The sequence below is a fragment of the Mustela putorius genome, unplaced genomic scaffold (assembly GCF_011764305.1).
Source record: "Mustela putorius furo isolate JIRA1106 unplaced genomic scaffold, ASM1176430v1.1 tig00004039_pilon_pilon_pilon, whole genome shotgun sequence".
NCBI classification, from domain to species: Eukaryota; Metazoa; Chordata; class Mammalia; order Carnivora; family Mustelidae; genus Mustela; species Mustela putorius.
The window spans coordinates 1,232,572-1,253,182 of NW_025422174.1; the positions used below are offsets into that span (position 1 = coordinate 1,232,572).

Here is a 20,611-nt window from a genome sequence, read left to right on the forward strand (position 1 = left end):
CAGGCCGGACAGTGCCGGGGACCTGAGCAGGTCGCGCAGCTGCGAAAGGCCTGCGTCCGGAAGGGGTCGGACGGACTGCGTGTCCCCAGCACCGAGGCCTCGAGCGCGGGAGCCCGCGTCCGGGCTGTGCGGTGACCACCCAGAGCCGTCCGTTTTCCCGCCTTCTCCGCGCCCAGCGAGCCTCCTTCCCTGGCCCCTCCCAACCGCTGCCCTGTACGCAGGCGCAGATCCGGCCGCTTCTTTCCTCCCCCCTCGCGCCCCCTCAGAGCTTCCCCTAGCAACAAGCTCGGGCTCGGCGCTGAGGCGGGGCGAGCGCATGCGCCGCAGCTCTCTCCACGGCCACTTGTCGGACCGCTTGCTGAGCTCCTCCCCCTCCAAGCCTAGCCCTTCTCCCCGCCTCCTCCCACCCAGGGTCCGCGTGGCGGAGCGCGCGCGCACTCCGGCCCGGTAGCTGCCCGTCTCCCTGGCCCCGGCAGTGAGGATAGGGGGGCGGGGCCATTTCCTGGGGGTTCCGCCCCCTTTGGCCCGGCGTCCCTACCGCGCCTGCGCGCTCCCGCCCGGTCTCCATCTTGGAATTGGGAGGAAGAGGGAGAGGGAGACCGGGACGAGCCCGGGGCTGTGGTGCGGAGAGAGGCTGAGCCTGAGAAGAGGAGGGGAGCGGAGGCGCGGGGACCGTCCGTAGCTGCAACCCTTCAGCTGCCCTCAGGGGAGAAAAGGGGAAAGGGAGGAGGCCGGGGCGGGAGGGAGGGCTGTCACCCTCGGACCCCGGTGTGAGAGGGGCCGTGCGGCCGGACGTCCTCGGGGTGGGCCCCTGTCGGCGGCCGGAGAGCTGGGGCTCAGGCCCTTCGGTCGCGAATCTCCGGGCTTGCCCCTCGCTTCGCAGATATCCGGGCATCAGCCCCCCGACCCCACATATCCAGGACCCGGGCCCCAGCCTCTTTAAACCTGGGGCTCTGTTTCATAGGATTTCAGAAACCTGGGGTTCAGGCCCCGCGCGCACCGGTATCCGGGGCTCATTCCCCGCGCGATCAGATACCAGATTCAGCTTCCCTTCGCCCAAGTATCTGGGGTTCAGACCCCACAACCAGAAATCCGGGATTCAGCAACGGTCGCCCTCGAGGAGGAGGAGGACTGGACCGCGAGGTCAGATCAGGTTGTCACCCCCTCCCCTCCAGGGGAGGCTTCCCGGGCCCGCCCCTCAGGAAGGGCGGAAGCCGAGGAAGAGGTGGCAAGGGGAGAGGTCTCCTTGCCCCTCTCCCAGCCGGGCAGAGCCGCTGGAGGACCCCGGGAGCAGGCGGAAGCGCTGGGGCACCATAGTGACCCCTACCAGGTGAGACACGGGGGGCAGGGGCGCGGGTCCCTTGTCTAGCATTGAGAAGAAAGGGTGCTCCTTTTGGAGGAACGGGGCCTGGGTAGGCCCTCTTCCCAGGATGAAGCCCCGTGGGCCGGCGGCGAGCCTCTGGCTAGCGGAGCCTTCTGCGGCCACCTTGTTCCTCTTCATTATGTCCGTGCGATGGGGGACCTAAGGTGACAGACAGGGTCTTCGATGTCACGGGGGGGGGGGGGGGCGGACACCCTAGGGTGCCTGAGCTAACCAGACGGGTTTGCACTCTCCTGGTCTGTGTTCACTTGGCCCCTTACAGCTGCCTGTTCTCTGATTGTACCCCTTCCTCTGGATGGCTTTGGGGGGCTGATCCCTTGCCTTTGAGCTGCAGGGTGGGTCCACCTACCTGTGTCTTAGGCTTGGTCTGCTTGGACGGTCCTTTCCAGGCAGTGTGTGTGTGTGTGTGTGTGTGTGCATTAGTGTTGAGGAGTGCCTGGCAGTGTGTTCTAGCTGGATCGTTACCTTCCAGCCTCCCGCGGATGGTGTGAGCTCATCCGTTTGTCGAGCGATCTGTCATTTAGAAAGTGCTTTACTTGGGCTCTCTCCCGCGACCCCTCCCCCTCCACTCCCCCGGGGGCCGCTTTCCTTGCAGTCTTCCCATTCTGCAGTTGAGAATATTGAGGCCCGGAGAGGTTGCCCAAGGTCACACAGTGGCAGAATTAGGATTTTGAAACCCAGATTCTTGATCGAGTTTTGCCCCCACCCCGCTCCGTCCCTGTCTCTGGGCATCTCTTCTTGGCCAGGGATCCAGAGGCGAATGAGTTGGGGTGAGACTGAAGAGTGAGGGGAAGAAGAGCTTCCTTTTGGGGAGGGCTGTACTCCGAAGCGTTTTCTGACGCCTGTCTTCTGTCTCGTGGATTTTTCTCTCGGCTGTGACCTTCATCGTTACCCTGATTCCGTTCGTTGGCCTGGGTTCCTGCGAGGGCTCTCTCTTGTGACAAATGATAGCCATCGTGGGGTCTCTTCACAGTCGAAGCCACGCTGCTGGGGTAGGATGGTCCCCAAAGTATGAAATCCTTGTGCTGACCCTGGAGGCAGGGAAGGAGAGGTCCATATGCCAAGTGTCTGCACAGTGTTTGTAGGTTCGAGATCTCATTAAACACCTCACAACAGCCCTGTGCTGCCATCATTTTATCAAAGAGAAGACCAAGTATAAGGAGCCTCCGGAAAACCCTGCTGTTGGATGTTGCTGGCGAGCTGGACTGGGAGTGTAGCTGAGGGACAGGCGGACTTGGGTTTCCTCATCTGCAGAAGGGTGGGAACGTTGTTTGAGAAGGTGGCTGTGATTTCGCTCAGACATGGGTAGCCACACATGTTCCTTATTGGAGGAGGGGGCCCAGTGTGATGTTTTGCTGGCATCCCTCGTGCGTGGCTTGGGGTCCTGGGTCGGCATTCTGGGCTGGGCGCTGGTAAAGAGGTCAAGAAGATTCCTGTGGCAAGTTGTGAGCCCCTGCCTTGGTGAGTGGGTGTGTGGTGGGGGTGAGAGGTGGCTGGCGGTGTGGCTGGCGGGAGAGTGGAGAGAGGGGCCTGTTTGGAGCAGCTTGGGAGCTGCTGAGGGCTTGGCTGAGGGCAGTCGATCAGTCTCCTAGGCTATTCTGAGCCCTCTGCACCCTGGGGGCCCACTGAAGAGTCAGGCTTACTTCTTGCCCTCCAGCTTCCAGTTGGGCTAAGGAGACAAAATTAACCACACAACAGGAAACAATGCACGGCAGAATATAATTACACGCTAAATTGTTAGGTGCTTTAAAGGAGCTAGAACTCTGCCCTGGGAGTCCAGCTCTGCTCTAAGCTCTTTTTGTGCCTAAATTCCAACAAGTGCTTAGCCGGGAGCCTGGCCTGAAATTCCCTGGGGCCGAGGGGCGGGGTCCTGGCTTCTTCCTCCTCTGGGAGCTTTCTGGAGCTTTCTGGGGGTATCGGGCTGTGTGCTCTAGGAGCGCGCCCTCAAGGCTAGACTGGCCAAGGGAGGCTTCCTGCAGGATGGGCAGGAGCTTGAGGGGAGTTGCTAAGACAGTAATAAGCACACTGGCCTGACGGAGAGAGGATCCTGTTCTCTGACCTTGGAGAAATCCTGCTTCCTTTCTGTGCCTCAGTCACAGAGTCTGTAAAATGGTGACCACTGTCTGGCCCTGCTTCTTTCCTGCACAGCAGCAGAGGACCAGCTTTGGGCAAGACTTAACCTTTTCGGAGTTTATTTCCCCATCTGCAAGATAGGGGTAATACTAAATTCTCATAAAATTGTGGGAAGGATTGAATGCGAGATGCATGAAAGGTGCTTACTCTTACGTGCTTAGTCAGTGTTCTTGGTACCCCGCAAACGTTCTGGACCTTTTCATGAACCACGTGTGGTTGGACTGGGCAAGTAGGGCGGCCCAGGTCACAGGCCCGAAAAGCCAGCGGTCACTGCGGTCCCTGTCCTTCCCGTTCTACACCTCCTTCCTACCACAGTGTCCCTAACCCTTTTTGAGAGCAAGTCCTCTGGCCCTTGTGGGCCATTACCCACTTCTAACAATGGCCGGATTTCCACTGCCTCCGGCCTGGCTGTTTCCTGCTCTCTTCCAGGGTGTGAGAGGTTGAGGGAGGAGGGGCCTCGACGCCAAGGGGAACAGGAAGGTGCCTGGAAATATTGGGGGTATGGGAGTTGTCGGACAGGACACTTGGGAATCGGGGTTCTGGCTGGGAGGTGGGATCTTTTATTCTTGAGGCGGGAAGTAAGGGTTGTAGCGAAATGGATCTTATTGGGGGCTGGCGGTGGTGAGGATGCTTTGCTCTCAGTCTTCCTAGCAGTTTTAGGGACTCCAGGGACCCGGCCCCCGTGCTCTGGTTGCCAGGGCAACTTCATTTTTTTGGAGCTTTGATGTTGTTCCTAATCTCCCCCTTGCCCTTCCTCTGCCGTGCCTCCCCCTCATCAGGGAACTAGTGGAGGAGAAGGCAGAAACTTGAGAGGCCCCTTCCTTTCTCCCTCTTACTGTCCCATCTTTGCTCTAAGGATCTGCTCTTCATTCTCCAGGTCAGGCCCCACTCTCAGGGCCCCCAGGGGCCATCATGCCAGCTGGGGGCCGGGCCGGGAGCCTGAAGGACCCCGATGTGGCTGAGCTCTTCTTCAAGGATGACCCTGAAAAGCTCTTCTCTGATCTCCGGGAAATCGGCCATGGCAGTTTTGGAGCTGTGTACTTTGTGAGTTGGGGCTTAGGAAAATGGGGTAGGGGCAGGCACTGCCTTCTTCCTGACCTGGGTCCACAGCCCGCTACACGGCTGTACCACGCCGGCCTCTCCTGCCCTCCCCTGCTGGGCCAACAAGACTGCCCGCTGCCCAGTTCTCACCAGGGGCCTTCACCACCTTCTGATCTGGTCTCACAGGCCCGAGATGTCCGGAATAGTGAGGTGGTGGCCATCAAGAAGATGTCCTACAGTGGGAAGCAGTCCAATGAGGTGGGTTAGGTTTGAAGAGACTGCTGGGGGGCAGAGCAGGGAACCCCAGTCTCAATGTTGAGGCTGAGTAAGCCTCTCCTCTGACCTCTCAGAAGTGGCAGGATATCATCAAGGAGGTGCGGTTCCTGCAGAAGCTCCGGCACCCCAATACCATTCAGTACCGGGGCTGTTACCTGAGAGAGCATACGGCTTGGGTGAGCTAGCCCCCGACTCTGGCCTGATCTTTGCCCCTGTCCTTGTCCTGGTCCAGTCTCTTAGGCGGGCCCTATTCCAGGTGCCGTTGTAGGGACCTTGGAGAGGAGGAAGTCTCCCCCAACTTCTTTAGTCCTCAGACAAACCCATGAATAGCAGTGTTTGTCCAGAAGGAGAGGCTGGTTTGAAGATGGACGTAAACTGTTAGTAGTTGGAAAGGGGCACATGGGCTGGAGGAAGTGGAGCTAGAATGGGGCTTTGAAGAGATTCAGTTGGGAGTCGTGGCATCTTGGGCTGTTTCTAGAGGAGGCCCTGGCTCTAGGGACTCTCAGCAATGTCGCTTTCTCGGTCGTCCTCCCTCTCTGTTTTCACCCCCGGGCGCAGTGACTGCAGGATGGGCAGAGACACTGTCTGGATCTCTGCCCAAGGGAGATGGGGCTGGGGGCGCTGGAGATGCTTATCTCTGACCCGCTCTCCTTTCTTAGCTGGTGATGGAGTATTGCCTGGGCTCAGCTTCTGACCTTCTAGAAGGTAAGTGGCTCTGGCCAACAAGTGGGAGAAGGGAGAAGAGCAAAGACGCTGTAGGGGAAGGGAGCTTGTTCCATCCCCACCCCTGGGCTCCCTTCAGTTTGGTGTTTCTCCCTCACTCCCCAGTGCACAAGAAGCCCCTTCAGGAGGTGGAGATTGCGGCTGTGACGCACGGGGCCCTTCAGGGTCTGGCTTACCTGCACTCCCACAACATGATCCATAGGTACGAGCTGCAGCGACGGTGGCTGTGAGGGGTGCAGTCTCCACTGCTCATTTGGCTGGGCTGTGGCCTTCGTAGAAACTTGGTGCTGAAGCCTTGCGCAGCCTTCCTGAGACGCGTGCCTTACCCCCGGGCGTTGTCTCTGGTAGGGATGTGAAGGCCGGAAACATCTTGCTGTCGGAGCCAGGCTTGGTGAAGCTGGGGGACTTCGGCTCTGCGTCGATCATGGCACCCGCCAACTCCTTTGTGGGCACCCCGTACTGGTGAGTGGGAGTCGTGGTGAGTGGAGAGAGTCCCCAGGATGTTGGGAGCAGGAGTTGGCAGAGTCTGGGTGCCCGATCAGCCTCTTTCTTCTGACCTTTCTCCCAGGATGGCTCCGGAGGTGATCCTGGCAATGGACGAGGGGCAGTATGATGGCAAGGTGGATGTCTGGTCCTTGGGGATAACCTGCATCGAGCTGGGTGAGGACGCGTCCTCTGTGCCCTTGTCCTTTTTTCCTCTCCACTCCTTTCTCTTTCTCTTACCATCCCCACACCGTCTCCTCCGCAGGCTTTCAAACTCCTGTCCGTTTGACTCTACCCTTGGTCCCCGAGTCAGTCAGCTGTCAAATCCTAACAGCTCTTAGACCTGAAGATTTCGAACCACTCTTCCCTTCCTGTCCACTACTCTAGTTCTCTGTCTTCTTTTCTTTCTTTTTAAGATTTAATTTATCCCACAGAAAGAGAACACAAGCAAGGGGGGAGCGGCAGGCAGAGGCAGAGGGAGAAGCAGGCTCCCCACTGAGCAGAGAGCCCGACGTGGGGCTCCGTTCCAGGACCCTGGGATCATGACCCGAGCTAAAGGCAGAGGCTTAACCTGCTGAACCACCCAGGCGCCCCTCTATATTTTTTGAATGCCCACCGTGTGCCATGCTATGGCAGCAGGTTCTGGGGGTAGAGCCGTGAATGAGGTTCTTGCCCTCATGGAACTTACCTTCTGGTTGGGGAAACAGGCATGTTTTCTCTCAGTGCGATAGAAGCTGGAAGGAGAAGTTTCAGGAACAGTACAACCGTAGAACAAGGGACCTGACCTAGTTCAGGGGCTGAGGGAAGGTCTCCTCGTACTGGAGATGTCTAGGCAGAATGGTAAGACAAATAGTAGCTGTGTGAAGACTGGAGGGAAGAGCATTCCAGACAGGAAAGAGCAGACGTGGGGAGCCGAGCCTGGCTTCAGTTGTTTGGAATATTGCACGTAATGCCATGTCAAAAGCAGTGAGTGGTAAGGCCAGAGGTTAGGCTCAAGTGAGTTCATGAGGCCTTGGAGCCTGTCCAGCTTACGCTACTCACACAACCGTTTGCACGGTAGTGTTGGTGAAGCCTTCAACGTGGTGCCCGGCACAGCTAGTTGCCGCAAAAAGAAATGCCCTTAGGTCCTCTTATCAGTGACTTCCTCCTGTGCTGATGTTTCCCACCTACAGTCTCTTCTTCCCTCCAGTCTCTCTTACGGAGAGACCCGCCCAGCTGGGTGCTGCTGCTGCTTCGCTCCCCTCCATAAGCCTTTAATGCTCCCCATTGCCTTCAAGACTGACGCCATCCCCAGCCTTCCTTCCACCCAGCTGAAGCTTCTGCTGCCGGAAGCTTGGCTCTCTCCTCCTGAGCTTGCCGGGAACTTCTCTACTGTCTTGCCTCGGTTTATATTGTGTCTTCTCCCCGAAGGCCGAGATTTGCACGTATTCTTGTTCTCCATCTCCACATGTCTGCATTTGCCATTTAAGGCCACAGCCGGACAGGTGTTGCAAATATGTGAATCAGGCCAGGTATGAGAAAAATTGGGAGCTGTCCTTTATATTTCTAGTTTTTGGTAGAGACATGAATGCAGAGACTGTTTCTCTACTGCCAAAGAAACAATCAGTCCTGATTATAAATGACAGCTGATATTCTGTATCAGAGAAGCAATGAGGAGAAGGCTCTGGCAAACTGGAGATTGCTGTTGCTTAGTTCTAGCCCGTCATTGTGCAGGAATGTCAGCTCCTTTTCATCAGATCTAATTCTTTAGGGGAAACTTGAAATTTAGATGATAGTGGTGATGATGATGATGGTTATTGTTAGGTTGGAATTTTATTCAAAAATCACTGTTTGGGGTGCCTGGGTGGCTCTGTGGGTTAAGCCTCTGCCTTCGGCTCGGGTCGTGATCCCAGGGTTCTGGGATTGAGCCCCGCATCCGGCTCTCTGCTCAACAGGGAGCCTGCTTCCTCCTTTCTCTCTCTCTCTGCCTCCCTCTCTGCCTACTTGTGATCTCTCTCTCTCTGTCAAATAAATAAATAAAATCTTTTTTGAAAAAAAAAGCACTGTTTAGGAGCTCCTGGGTGGCTCAGTCATTAAGTGTCTGCGTTCTACTCGGGTCATGATCCCAGGGTTCTGGGATTGAGCCCCGCATCGGGCTCCCTGCTCAGTGGGAAGCCTGCTTCTCTCTCTCCCACTCCTCCTGCTTGTGTTCCCTCTCTCGCTGTTTCTTTCTCTCTCTGTCAAATAAATTAAATAAAATCTTTAAAAAAAAAAAAAAAAGTGTTCAGGCCAAAAAACATAAACACCACAAAACATGTGTCTGGCCCACAAGGAACTCCTCCTGGCTTTTAACTTCTCAGCTGAGGCCTCGCTCCAGTATCCCTTTTTCCAAAAGACCTGCCCTCGATCCCCTGCCTGGGTACCAGTTTGAGGGCCCGCCATGCACACCCCACTTCCAGCCGTTTTTCTGTCTCCTTCCCTGTTGGGCTGGAAGTTCTTCGAGGATAGGGCCCCTGTCTTGTTTTTCCTTAACTTCCCCATAACACTTAGCAAGTTTTTGGCTCCTATTTGGAACCTAATAAATGTTAGCCGGGCTGGTAACTGTTTCCTTCGGCCTCCTCCCGTGCTTACGCACATGTTTTCTTTGATCTCTCCTCCACTGTGTGCAGGGGAAAGGGTCAATATTGAATTTTACAGAGGGAATTAATTGAGATTATGAGACTTGGTCAGCAAGGGAGTCAGGGAGCTGAGGTGTGGACCCAAATCTTTTTTTTTTTTTTTTAAAGATTTTATTTATTTATTTGACAGAGAGAAATCACAAGTGGGCAGAGGGAGAGAGGGAGGAGGAAGCAGGCTCCCTCTGAGCAGAGAGCCCGAGGCGGGGCTCGATCCCAGGACCCCGAGATCATGACCTGAGCCGAAGGCAGCGGCTTAACCCACTGAGCCACCCAGGCGCCCCTGGACCCAAATCTTTTGATTTCCGTTCTAGCCTCCGCTGCCTACCTGCCACCTCTCACCTTCTGCCTGTTGACTTTCTCTGTAGCGGAACGGAAACCACCGCTGTTCAACATGAATGCGATGAGTGCCTTATACCACATTGCACAGAATGAGTCCCCCGTGCTCCAGTCAGGACACTGGTGAGGACGGGGATTCCTGGGCCCAGGGGTTCGACCTTCCGGAGGGTGAGGCTGCGTGGCTCATGCCCTTCCCACCTCTCCCTTACCCGCCCCTGACATTTAGGTCTGAGTACTTCCGGAATTTTGTTGACTCCTGTCTTCAGAAGATCCCTCAAGACAGACCAACCTCAGAGGTTCTTCTGAAGGTGAGGGCTCACTGCCCTAGCAGTCGCCTAGAACTGTGGCTCGTTAGAATCACTGGAGGAAGCCCTCAGTGACATTAGTGATTCCCAGTTCTTCCTCCACCAGCCACTTCACCTGCGAATTCCCACCCCCCTTCCCAGTGCCCAGTGGACTTTGTGTTTTGCAAGATTTTGTCTAGAAGACTGCCTTTACTTATTAAGTAATAACTTGTTTTCCCATCTTTTATTAATCAAAGATGTATGTAATTGCCAGCCAGAGCTTCTGGTCTGCGTGCGATAACCAGGGTTGCCACACTGATCTGATGTAATTCAAGCCAAAAGCCTGTGTAGCCTTGTCTTGGGTAAATGTATGATTTCCCTTAGGTGTTTATTGAGTTACCAAAAGTAGAGGGGCCCCTAGTCCCTTCACAGATCCATGGAGGCCTAAGGAACTCTAGTTGGGAACTGATGAAGACAGTCTAGGTTGGCCTATTTGCTTTATAATCATGGGATACCTTATGAGGTCCAGAGAGGCCTCATGATGTGTCCAGGGGCACACAGCACTTTGACAGAGGACCTGGACTACAATCCAGATCTCCTGACTGTTCTTGTCTATCAGCCATGCCTGGGAGAACAGGCAACTGCCCCGGGAGTAGTGATTGGGTGGTGAAAATTCATGCAGGAGCAGGGGTTAGGACAAGGCTAGCATCAGTTCATGGTGGACATGAGTCCCAGGGAAGTATCTCAGGGCAGAGGGAACACCAGAGCCCAGGGGATATTGGGAGGCAGGGTGCTTGGCAGCAGGCCTCAGCATTCTCTCCCCTCAGCACCGCTTTGTGCTCCGGGAACGGCCACCCACGGTCATCATGGACCTAATCCAGAGAACTAAGGATGCTGTGCGGGAGCTAGACAACCTGCAGTACCGTAAGATGAAGAAGATACTGTTCCAAGAGGCACCCAATGGCCCTGGTGCTGAGGCCCCAGAGGAGGAGGAGGTGACCCAGCTTACCATAGCACCCCGTATACCGCCGTGTTGTGCTCGCCTCCTGGCAGCCGCTTGGCTCACTTTCCCTCTCCCTCTTCCTACCCTGTCTCCCTGTGCTGCCTCTATACACCCTCCCCTGTCCTTCCCCTTCCCCGCCCGACAGCCTGCGCCCTGTCCGCAGGAGGCCGAGCCCTACATGCACCGGGCTGGGACGCTGACCAGTCTAGAGAGTAGCCACTCAGTGCCCAGCATGTCCATCAGCGCCTCCAGCCAGAGCAGTTCGGTCAACAGCCTAGCGGACGCTTCAGACAACGAGGAGGAGGAGGAGGAGGAGGAAGAGGAAGAGGAGGAGGAAGACGGGCCCGAAGCCCGAGAGCTGGCCATGATGCAGGAGGGGGAGCACACGGTCACCTCCCACGGTTCCGTCATCCAGCGACTGCCGGTGCGCGCCTTGCCCTCCGTAAGCCTGGCGGTGCCACGGCCGGTCCCCCGCTCTCCCTCCCGTGTGATTGCTTCGCTAAGTGTCATGGGGTCTCCGGGGAACTCCCTTTGGGCCCAGTAGCCTCTGAACCTTGGACAGCCCTTTTACCTTCCTTTCCTCTAGGGTTCTGACAACCTGTATGATGACCCCTACCAGCCAGAGATGACCCCCAGCCCTCTGCAGCCGCCGGCCGCCCCGGCTCCCGCCTCTGCCACCTCTTCTGCCCGCCGCCGGGCCTACTGCCGCAACCGGGACCACTTTGCCACCATCCGTACTGCCTCCCTGGTAAGCGTGGCCATCCGCCCTCAGCCTGGATGCCCCAGACTCCGAGTCCAGAGATGATTTTTCCCAGCTGTGGTGCTGGATTAAGTGCAGATTCCACCCTCACTTTCTGTTGTTTTCTCTCACCTTTTCTCCTCAACCTTCCCCACTCAGCAGACTCTCAGCAGAATGTTTTGGTTACATCGCCTGATATGGGTATTCCAAGCTTGGTGAACTCTTGCTCCATCCTCGTGGCTAGGCTTAATTAGTATGTCCTGGGGCGTCTTCCCAGGCTCCTGGCCAGCCAGGAGCTTCACATCTCTGTGCGTTGTTGCTCCCACATGGCATTATGACAGATGTGCTGGATTTTACATCCCTGGAGGGCAAGGAATGGTGGCCAGTGTCTGCCTCATACCAGTGATTGGCTCTCAGGCCCGCACTCATGCCTGCCTCTCATCCTTCCAGCTCCTTTGCGGGGAGAGGGTACAGCCCATTGGAGAAATGAGAGAATCGTGACTCAGACGTGCTCTTGTCCAAGGCACTTGCCCAAACACCTTTGGTGGTTCTCAAATTTTCAAATTAAGCAGGACCTCGATCCTCCTAAAATCAAGTCACGGTGATTTGGAGAAAATGATAGACTTTTCACGGAATGTAGTTTTCGTCCACACTTTCAGTGCACCATTAGATGACATTTTTGCTTAGCTGCGGGCACCAGCATCGATTACCTTAGAGGCCAGTGGTCAGTCTGCTGCATTCTGTGGCTAACACTTGTGGTCGAGTGTTGTGCTGGGACAGCCCTTCACATCCTGTGATGCTCAGTGCTTTGGTGCTGTGCAGAGAGGTCTGTAACTTCCAGGGACTTGGCCACCTGGACTGGTTGGAGTCATGCCTACTTGACAATGGGACCTGAGCTCCAAACCTCAGGTGGGGACATCCAGGCCCAGTGTTCTTGATACTTCCAGCATCTCATGGCCGAGCTCCCATCTCCGGGGCTGTGTAAGGAGTCCTTACCGACTCCTTATTACACTTCAGTGTTTGGTGAAATGGAAGGAAGCCAACACTTGCTAGATCAGCGCGTTTTATTAGACACTAGTTCATCTGTATCACAGTTGGATCTCCACAGCTTCCTACAAAAGGAGATCATTGCCCCATTGAGCTGGCGAGGGAACTGAGGCTTTAGTAAGTTAGTAAGTGGGCGTATAGCCCAGGTATTTCTGATTTCGACTTAGTTTGAATTGTTACCACTTTTGTGCTGGGCCTGGGGTCTCACCTGGGTCTCAGCTGTCTGTGAATTGGACTGTGTGCCCGGCATCCTGTGGAGGCAGCAGGCTCCCGGGGGCTGAGTGTGAGGAAAGCGCCAGATAAGAATTCAACCTGTGAGTCCGACACGCGTGCTCTCCGGTGGAGCCCAGCGACCGTTGCGCCGTGTGTGTCAACGAGGTGGGCAGAGCTGAGCCCCGCTTCTCATTCTCCCTCCTGCCCCAGGTCAGCCGCCAGATCCAGGAGCACGAGCAGGACTCGGCGCTGCGGGAGCAGCTGAGCGGCTATAAGCGGATGCGACGACAGCACCAGAAACAGCTGCTGGCCCTGGAGTCGAGGCTGCGGGGTGAACGGGAGGAGCATAGCGCGAGGCTGCAGCGGGAGCTCGAGGCCCAGCGCGCTGGCTTTGGGGCTGAGGCAGAAAAGCTGTCCCGGCGGCACCAGGCCATCGGTGAGAAGGAGGCCCGAGCAGCCCAGGCCGAGGAGCGTAAGTTCCAGCAGCACATCCTCGGGCAGCAGAAGAAGGAGCTGGCCGCCCTGCTGGAGGCTCAGAAGCGAACATACAAACTGCGGAAGGAGCAGCTGAAGGAGGTGGGCCCGGGCCGCAGCCGTGGGGGGGGGGGGTGCTGTGCTGGGCGAGGCGCCCTGACCCCCTGCCCTCCCCACTGTCTTGCCCAGGAGCTCCAGGAGAACCCCAGCACCCCCAAGCGGGAGAAGGCCGAGTGGCTTCTGCGGCAGAAGGAGCAGCTCCAGCAGTGCCAGGCGGAGGAGGAGGCAGGGCTGCTGCGGCGGCAGCGCCAGTACTTTGAGCTTCAGTGTCGCCAGTATAAGCGCAAGATGCTTCTGGCGCGTCACAGCCTGGACCAGGACCTGCTGCGCGAGGTGGGCCACCCCGTCCCCCATTCCCGCCCACAGCACAGGCACCTACTCCTTCGTTTGCCTCACCTGGGCTCATCTATCCCCTTTGCCCTCTGCCGTGTGCCAGCTTGGCTTGTTTCCTCGTGCCTGCCAGACCCCTCTAGAGCTCCCTAGGCTTCTGCTCCCATACCAGCCGGGAGCTTGGCTCCCTTACATCCCTTAGCTCCCTGTGCTCAGCTCCCTCTGCCGGGGAGTCCTGGGGCTCTCTTGACACCAACAAGGCTTCCTGACTGGGCTCGGGGCCCTGCCTCCCTTCTGCCTCAGGATTTGAACAAGAAGCAGACCCAGAAGGACTTGGAGTGTGCACTGCTGCTGCGGCAGCACGAGGCCACGCGGGAGCTGGAGCTACGGCAGCTCCAGGCCGTCCAGCGCACACGGGCCGAGCTCACCCGCCTGCAGCACCAGACGGAGCTGGGTAACCAGCTGGAGTACAACAAGCGGCGTGAGCAGGAGTTGCGGCAGAAGCACGCGGCCCAGGTTCGCCAGCAGCCCAAGAGCCTCAAAGTACGTGCAGGCCAGCGTCCCCCGGGCCTCCCGCTCCCCACTCCTGGGGCTCTGGGACCACCCAGCACAGGCACCCCTAGAGAAGAGCAGCCCTGCTCATCTGACCAGGAGGCAGTACTGAACCAAAGAATTCTGGGAGAGGAGGAGGAAGCAGTTCCAGAGAGAAGGATTCTGGGAAAGGAAGGGGCCACCTTGGAGCCAGAGGAACAGAGGATGTTGGGGGAAGAATCAGGAATCTCTAGTCCCGGCCCACAGAAACATAGGAGTTTGGTTGATGAGGAAGTTTGGGGTCTGCCTGAGGAGGAGCTAGAAGAACTTAGAGTCCCGTCCGTGGCCCCCCAGGAGAGGAGCATCGTAGGCCAGGAGGCAGCTGGGGAGTGGAGGTTATGGGGCCAGCAGGGCGGGAGCCTGCTGGATGAGGAGTTTGAGTTTGGCTGGATCCCAGGCCCAGCACTAACCCCAGTCCCCGAGGAGGAGGAGGAGGAGGAGGAGGGAGCTCCGGTTAGGACCCTGAGGGATCCTGGAGATGGCTGTCCCTCACCAGACATCCCCCCTGAACCCCCTCCAACACATCTGAGGCACAGCCCTGCTAACCAGCTCCCTGGACTTCTGTCCCACGGTCTCCTGGCAGGCCTGTCCTTTGCAGTGGGGTCCTCCTCTGGCCTCCTGCCCCTGCTACTTCTGCTGCTACTCCCACTGCTGGCAGCGCAGGGCGGGGGTGGCCTGCAGGCGTCGCTGCTGGCCCTTGAGGTGGGGCTGGTGGGCCTGGGGGCCTCCTACCTACTTCTTTGTACAGCTCTGCACCTGCCCCCCAGTCTGTTCCTACTCCTGGCCCAGGGCACCGCACTGGGGGCCGTCCTGGGTCTGAGTTGGCGCCGTGGCCTTATGGGTGTCCCTCTGGGCCTTGGGGCCTCCTGGCTCCTAGCCTGGCCAGGTCTGGCTCTACCTCTGGCAGCTCTTGCAGCTGGGGGCAAATGGGTGCGGCAGCAGGGCCCCCGGATGCGCCGGGGTATCTCTCGACTCTGGTTACGGGCCCTGCTGCGCCTGTCGCCCATGGCCTTTCGTGCCCTGCAGGGCTGTGGGGCTGTGGGGGACCGGGGCCTGTTTGCACTGTACCCTAAAACCAACAAGGATGGCTTCCGCAGCCGTTTGCCTGTCCCTGGGCCCCGGCGGGGTAATTCCCGCGCCGCCCGACACCCACTAGCCCTGTTGGCAAGGTTTTGGACCCTGTGCAAGGGCTGGAACTGGCGCCTGGCACGGGCCAGCCAGGGGTTAGCCTCGCACTTGCCCCCGTGGGCCATCCACACCCTGGCCAGCTGGGGCCTGCTCCGGGGCGAGAGGCCCAGCCGTATCCCCCGGCTGCTGCCGCGCAGTCAGCGCCGGCTAGGGCCTCCTGCTTCTCGCCAGCCAGCACCTGGGACTCTAACTGGGCGGCGATCCCGAACCCGCCAGTCCCGGGCCCTGCCTCCCTGGAGGTAACCACCTCTAGCTCCTCCTCAGCCCGAATCCGGAGCATCGAGCACTTTATCCCCCACTCCTCAGTGAGGTTTCTCCAGTCCCAGTCCTCCCCCCTTTCACCCCTCCTTCCTTAGTGTGCCTCCCCGCCTCGCCCCGGCCCTTCGGACCTGCCGACAGGCAGCCTCCCCCGTGGAGTCCGGAGTCCGGAAGTTACAGTCTGTGCTCTCCCGACACTCCTCCCCCACCCTAAATTATTGCTGTTCTCCCGCTGTGTGTGTGCTCATCCTCACCCTCATCAACTCGGGCCTGGGGCCAGGGGTGGCGGTGGGTGGGAAGTCATGTTTTTTTTTTCTCTCTTTGATTTTGTTTTTCTGTCTCCCTTCCAACCTGTCCCCTTTCCCCCACCAAAAAAAAAAAAAAGAAAAGAAAAAGACAAACACAAATAAAATATCTGAGCGGAACTGTACCTTTGGCCCAGGCTGCCTCTGTCTGCTTTGTCCTGCCGCCTAGCCTCCCGGGTATGCCCCCCAATCTGGACCCTTGGCCCCCAGTTCCATGACCTCTTCACCCCCATCTACGTTATCTTAACCCCTTCCACTCCTCAGCCTCATCCTCTCTGCCTTCATAGCTTCGTTGCGCCATGACCACCACCAGCTCGGAGGTCTGAGCCCCTGTTGAGCTTCCAAGAACTTCTTGGTCCCATAGTTGCCCCATTGGTGGATTCTTTCCAGAGAGTCCTCAGGTTCCGGGTCCTTTTGTCCTCATCCCCTGCCTTCACTCCGGCCCATCCCCTCGGTGGTTCCCTTTTGTCTGGGAGCTGGATTTCCCTCCTGGCATTAGGCTTTACCCTAGAGGGCTTGGGGATGGATCTGCAAATCCTCTACAGTAAGGGGTGGTGAGTTTGGGGGGCCCGTGGAAAGGGGCTTGGTTGTGGGCTTGGAGTGGGAGCTGAGTACACAAGGGGTGGGGCCGGAGTGTGAGGATCTGGTCAGGTAGCCGCTGCTGGCCCAGCGAGCCTGTCAGGCCCTTCCTGGCCACCTCTTTTGGCCCTTTCCCTGGTGTGGCCCAAGATGGGGCACTCCTTATCCGTTTTCTGGCTTGGAGCTTCTCCTCCTTCCCTCCCTCCCTCCCGAGGTGCTGAACCTGGGACTTCTCTGTCTTTCCTTAGCTGTGTCGCTCTCTTCCATGGGTGTGATGTGTGACTTGGTTCTCTCACTCTTGTGCACATGCTGTGTCTGCTCCTGGGTTTCCGTCTCTGGGTTGTATTTTCTCCCTCTTTGCATGGTCAGAGCTTCTTGTGTACACTCAGTACCCTTAAGATTTTCAGTTCCCTGTCCATAAACTCTCCTGATGTTCCTTGTGAGTTTTCTACCCAACTCTGAACTTGCTCTTGGAACCTGTCTTGTTTACTTCGTGTCTCTTGCCCATCAAGCATCTGCCTGATCTCTCTCAACACGATCCCATCTCTCCCTGTCTGTCTGTATACAGCTCCCCCCGCCCCCTCTGTCTAACATGTTTTCTGTTTCTCTCCCTCTCCCTGTCTCTGCTTCTGTCTCCTCTTCTCTCTCTCTCTCTCTTCTCCCCTCTCCCCGGTTGTTCTTCCTCCTCCTCTCCTTGCCCCCACCCCCCTTGGTCCGTCCACTGCATAGTCTAAGGAGCTGCAGATCAAGAAGCAGTTCCAGGAGACGTGTAAGATCCAGACTCGGCAGTACAAGGCCCTGCGGGCTCACTTGCTGGAGACCACGCCCAAAGCTCAGCACAAGAGCCTCCTTAAGCGGCTCAAGGAAGAACAGACCCGCAAGCTGGCCATCCTAGCCGAGCAGTACGACCAGTCCATCTCCGAGATGCTCAGCTCACAGGCGGTGAGGCCTGGGGTCCAGGGAGGGAGCACGTGGAGGCTGGCTTCCGTGTGCCCGGCTTCGTTACGGGCAGTGGGAGTGGGGAGTGTGGACAGAGACGGGGCTTTTGTTCTGGGGGGAAACTTGGATCCTCCCACTGGCCGTATTCTCCGCAATGGTTTCATTGTCTCTCTCAAGTATTTTTTTTTTTTTTTTTTTTTTTTTTTTTAAAGATTTTATTTATTTATTTGTCAGAGAGCGAGTGAGAGCAAGCACAGGCAGACAGAGTGGCAGGTAGAGTCAGAGGGAGAAGCAGGCTCCCTGCGGAACAAGGAGCCTGATGTGGGACTCGATCCCATGACGCTGGGATGATGACCTGAGCTGAAGGCAGCTGCTTAACCAACTGAGCCACCCAGGCGTCCCACTCTCTCAAGTATTTTCTTGAGGTCTTGTCAAAGCCAGCCTGACTACCAAGAACCACCAAGCAAAGAGTGGCTATAATTTTTTCCTGGGCTTGAGTTAGTTTAACGTGTTAACAGGGAGCAAATCAAAATGACTGTGGCCCTTGGGCCGATTTACTCAGACTTCTGGAGGATTTTGAAGATTGCTGTTCTAAGAGTGATCACACAACAACACTGGAATGGGCCAGTTAAAAACGACACGTAGCGTAGAACACCGAAGTGCCCTAGTCCCTGCCATTCTCTCGCCCAAGCCCACCTCTCAGAGGGAACTGTTAATAGTTGTAGTTTAGATTTTTTTTCCCTATGCATATTTGGAAAACTACGTACAATCTTAATCTGAAATTGTATTGTACGTACTGTTCTTTTTCCACCTTCTATTTCTTGGACACTTTTCCATGTGGAAAAGTCTCATTTTTGAAACAGTGTAGAATTTTCCATGGTATGAAGGTACCATCGTTTCTTTAACCCATCCCTTATTGGTGGACATTTAGGTTGCTTCCAGTATTTTGCTATTACAGCGCTTCGGGGAGCTCCTCCGAGCACCTGTGCGAGTGTACCAGGGCCATAGATTACTGGAAGTGTAATTGCTGTGTCACAGGGTATGGCGACCTTTCGTTCTGCTGGATGTTGAGACTGGCTGCTGCTTGAAACCCGAGGGCCCAGCCTACCTGGGGCGGGGGAGGGGTGTGTGTGGCGGGGGGAGGCCCCTAACATGCCTTCTCCTCTTTGCCAGCTGCGGCTTGATGAGACCCAGGAGGCAGAATTCCAGGCCCTTCGGCAGCAGCTGCAACAGGAGCTGGAGCTGCTCAACGCCTACCAGAGCAAGATCAAGATCCGCACAGAGGGTCAGCACGAGCGGGAGCTGCGGGAGCTGGAGCAGCGGGTGGCTCTGAGGCGGGCACTGCTGGAGCAGCGGGTAAGGGGCTTTGACGCCAGAGGGCATCGGGGAGGGCGGGCTCCCCACGTCCCGCCCGCAGACGTGCTAACCTCTCTTCTGGGTGTCCCAGGTGGAAGAGGAGCTGCTGGCCTTGCAGACAGGGCGCTCCGAGCGAATCCGGAGTTTGCTCGAGCGGCAGGCCCGTGAGATCGAGGCTTTCGATGCCGAGAGCATGAGGCTGGGCTTCTCCAGTATGGCTCTGGGGGGCATCCCAGCCGAGGCTGCTGCCCAGGGCTATCCCGCTCCACCCCCTGCCCCTGCCTGGCCCTCCCGTCCTGTTCCCCGATCAGGGGCACATTGGAGCCATGGTCCTCCTCCACCGGGCATGCCCCCCCCAGCCTGGCGTCAGCCCTCTCTGCTGGCTCCTCCAGGTCCCCCAAACTGGCTGGGGCCCCCCACACAGAGTGGAACACCCCGTGGCGGAGCCCTGCTGCTGCTAAGAAACAGCCCTCAGCCCCTGCGGCGGGCGGCCTCGGGGGGCAGTGGCAGTGACAGTGTAGGCCCACCTGCCGCTGCGGTGCCTGGGCCTCTGAGCCGCAGCACCAGTGTTGCTTCCCACATCCTCAATGGTTCCTCCCACTTCTATTCCTGAAGTGCAGGATGGAGGAGCAGATGAATGGGGCAGGGGCAGGGGCAGGGGCAGGGGTGGGTGGAGCCTGATCCTGGAGGGCTGGAAGGGGAGGCCCATCCGAGGGTGGGGGACAGGATGTTGGCTCCAGCTCCCCTCAGACCGCCTCATCTCATGAGCTTCTTGGGCTGGCCAGTGGCCCAGGGCCAGCTTGGGCATAGGTGCCTCAAGGCTGACCAGGAGCCCCTGCCTCCCCACCATGGTGCCAGGGTCTCTCTCCTCCACAGCCTCGGGAAAGGAGGGAGATGTGCGTGTCAAATATTCATCTGGTCCCCTGGGGGAGGGGAAGGGTGGGTCTAGATATATTATATTCAGAGAACTATACTGCCCTGCGTCATGGGGCCGTGGACTGGGGATGCCAGGCCCCCCAGACCTGGGGTGTGGCAGAGCAGGTCTGGGGTGGGGAGAACAGAAGGAAAAGGCCTTCCTAGGAAAGAAGGATCAGGATGGGGTTTGGGGTCAGGTTGCCTGGTCTCTCCATCCCCCCCCCCCCCCCGTGGCTGTCTGACGTCCTGTGCCGTCTTGTCCTTTTTTTTTTTTTTTTTTTAATTGAGATCAGAGCTAGGGCAGGGGAACAAGGGAAGGACCTTCGAAAGGGCTGCTCCCAGACCTGGGGGCAGACATGGGAGCCCCTCCCAGCTATGGGGTTGGCACAGAGCCCCACAGCAAGCTTTTAATAAACTGTTGGTTATTCTAACAGACCCCAGGACTCACCGTTTCTGTCCAAGGTGTGGATTAAGGACTGTTCGGCGGGAGGTCATATTGTTACTTGTCTTTAAAAAGGGAATTTATTGGGCTGTGTAACTGAAAATTTCAGTGGTTTTAATGACTTTGGGCATGGCTGGATCCAGAGCTTTAAAGGAATTCATCAGTCTTCTGGCTTCTACTTCCCTTTGCTTTGGGATTCAAAGATCTTCAGAAGGTTCACGTTCACACACGGGCTCCAGGCCTACATGTTAGCAGCCGTCTCAGCAGTGAGAATGCCGGCAAAGCCCTAAAGTGACTTCAGTGGCTCAGTCTGTAGGCAGAGGCCTGCGGTACTCAGATTGGTTAGGTCTACGTCCTGTACCCACTCCTTTAAGGTGAAAAGAATTGGCCCAGAGACTAAGTGGCTATTTCCAGATGAGGAGAAGGAAGGTGTAAACACCGGCTGTCCCCAAGTCATTTCACTGTGTTTTTTCACATTTTTCTTAAGGCCAGATTTTCACTCTCCCCAGCTGGGCATGTCACACAGCTTGAAAGCAGGATGATGAGGGCCCTGCTGGTCCGGCCAGAGAAAGGGAGGGAGGAGCCACATTCCTTTCTGATAAGAGCCTGGTGGGCGACTAGACGGCAGGGGCTGGGGGCTTGGCCTTCATTTGGAGAACTTGGGGTCAATAAAGGAACCAAACTGGGGTGGGGACATTAGTTACTCGCCTTCCTGACTCACAGTACAGGGAGTGGGGGGGGGGGTCGTTTTGGTTTGGACTGGTTTTGAAATTTTAAGTCCTCTCTACACCCCAGTGTCAGAGACCCCAAGATCAAGAGTCACGTGCTCCTCTGAGCCAGCCAGGCACCCCAAGTGGT

At 57.2% G+C, this 20,611-nt stretch overlaps 1 protein-coding gene across 9 annotated transcripts; it reads left to right on the forward strand.

Moving 5' to 3' along the window:
- The first annotated feature begins 1,197 nt into the window (after positions 1–1,197).
- On the forward strand, positions 1,198–19,747 carry TAOK2 (TAO kinase 2). 9 transcript variants are annotated; one of them, XM_013046521.2, is made up of 19 exons: positions 1,198–1,330; positions 4,392–4,558; positions 4,742–4,813; positions 4,906–5,007; positions 5,491–5,536; positions 5,660–5,756; positions 5,903–6,016; positions 6,123–6,214; positions 9,060–9,153; positions 9,257–9,338; positions 10,142–10,309; positions 10,463–10,759; positions 10,904–11,065; positions 12,527–12,892; positions 12,980–13,183; positions 13,484–13,723; positions 16,831–17,043; positions 18,214–18,396; positions 18,488–19,747. In XM_013046521.2, exons 2-19 carry the CDS (start codon positions 4,427–4,429, stop codon positions 19,007–19,009), a joined length of 3,186 nt encoding a protein of 1,061 aa, XP_012901975.1. In that variant the 5' UTR covers positions 1,198–1,330; positions 4,392–4,426; the 3' UTR covers positions 19,010–19,747. The 9 variants fall into 9 exon arrangements, with proteins under 9 accessions (XP_012901975.1, XP_004773987.1, XP_004773988.1 ...); XM_004773930.3 differs by having other exon boundaries at positions 10,463–10,741; XM_004773931.3 differs by having other exon boundaries at positions 10,481–10,741.
- Positions 19,748–20,611: the final 864 nt, after the last annotated feature.

Excerpts from the sequence above, each read along its gene's own strand:
- TAOK2 (XM_013046519.2), top strand. The coding sequence starts at position 4,427 with ATGCCAGCTGGGGGCCGGGCCGGGAGCCTGAAGGACCCCGATGTGGCT. Across the intron at positions 9,339-10,141 it reads CCTCAGAGGTTCTTCTGAAG|CACCGCTTTGTGCTCCGGGA; the intron begins GTGAGGGCTCAC and ends CTCTCCCCTCAG. Across the intron at positions 10,310-10,462 it reads AGGCCCCAGAGGAGGAGGAG|CCTGCGCCCTGTCCGCAGGA; the intron begins GTGACCCAGCTT and ends CCCGCCCGACAG.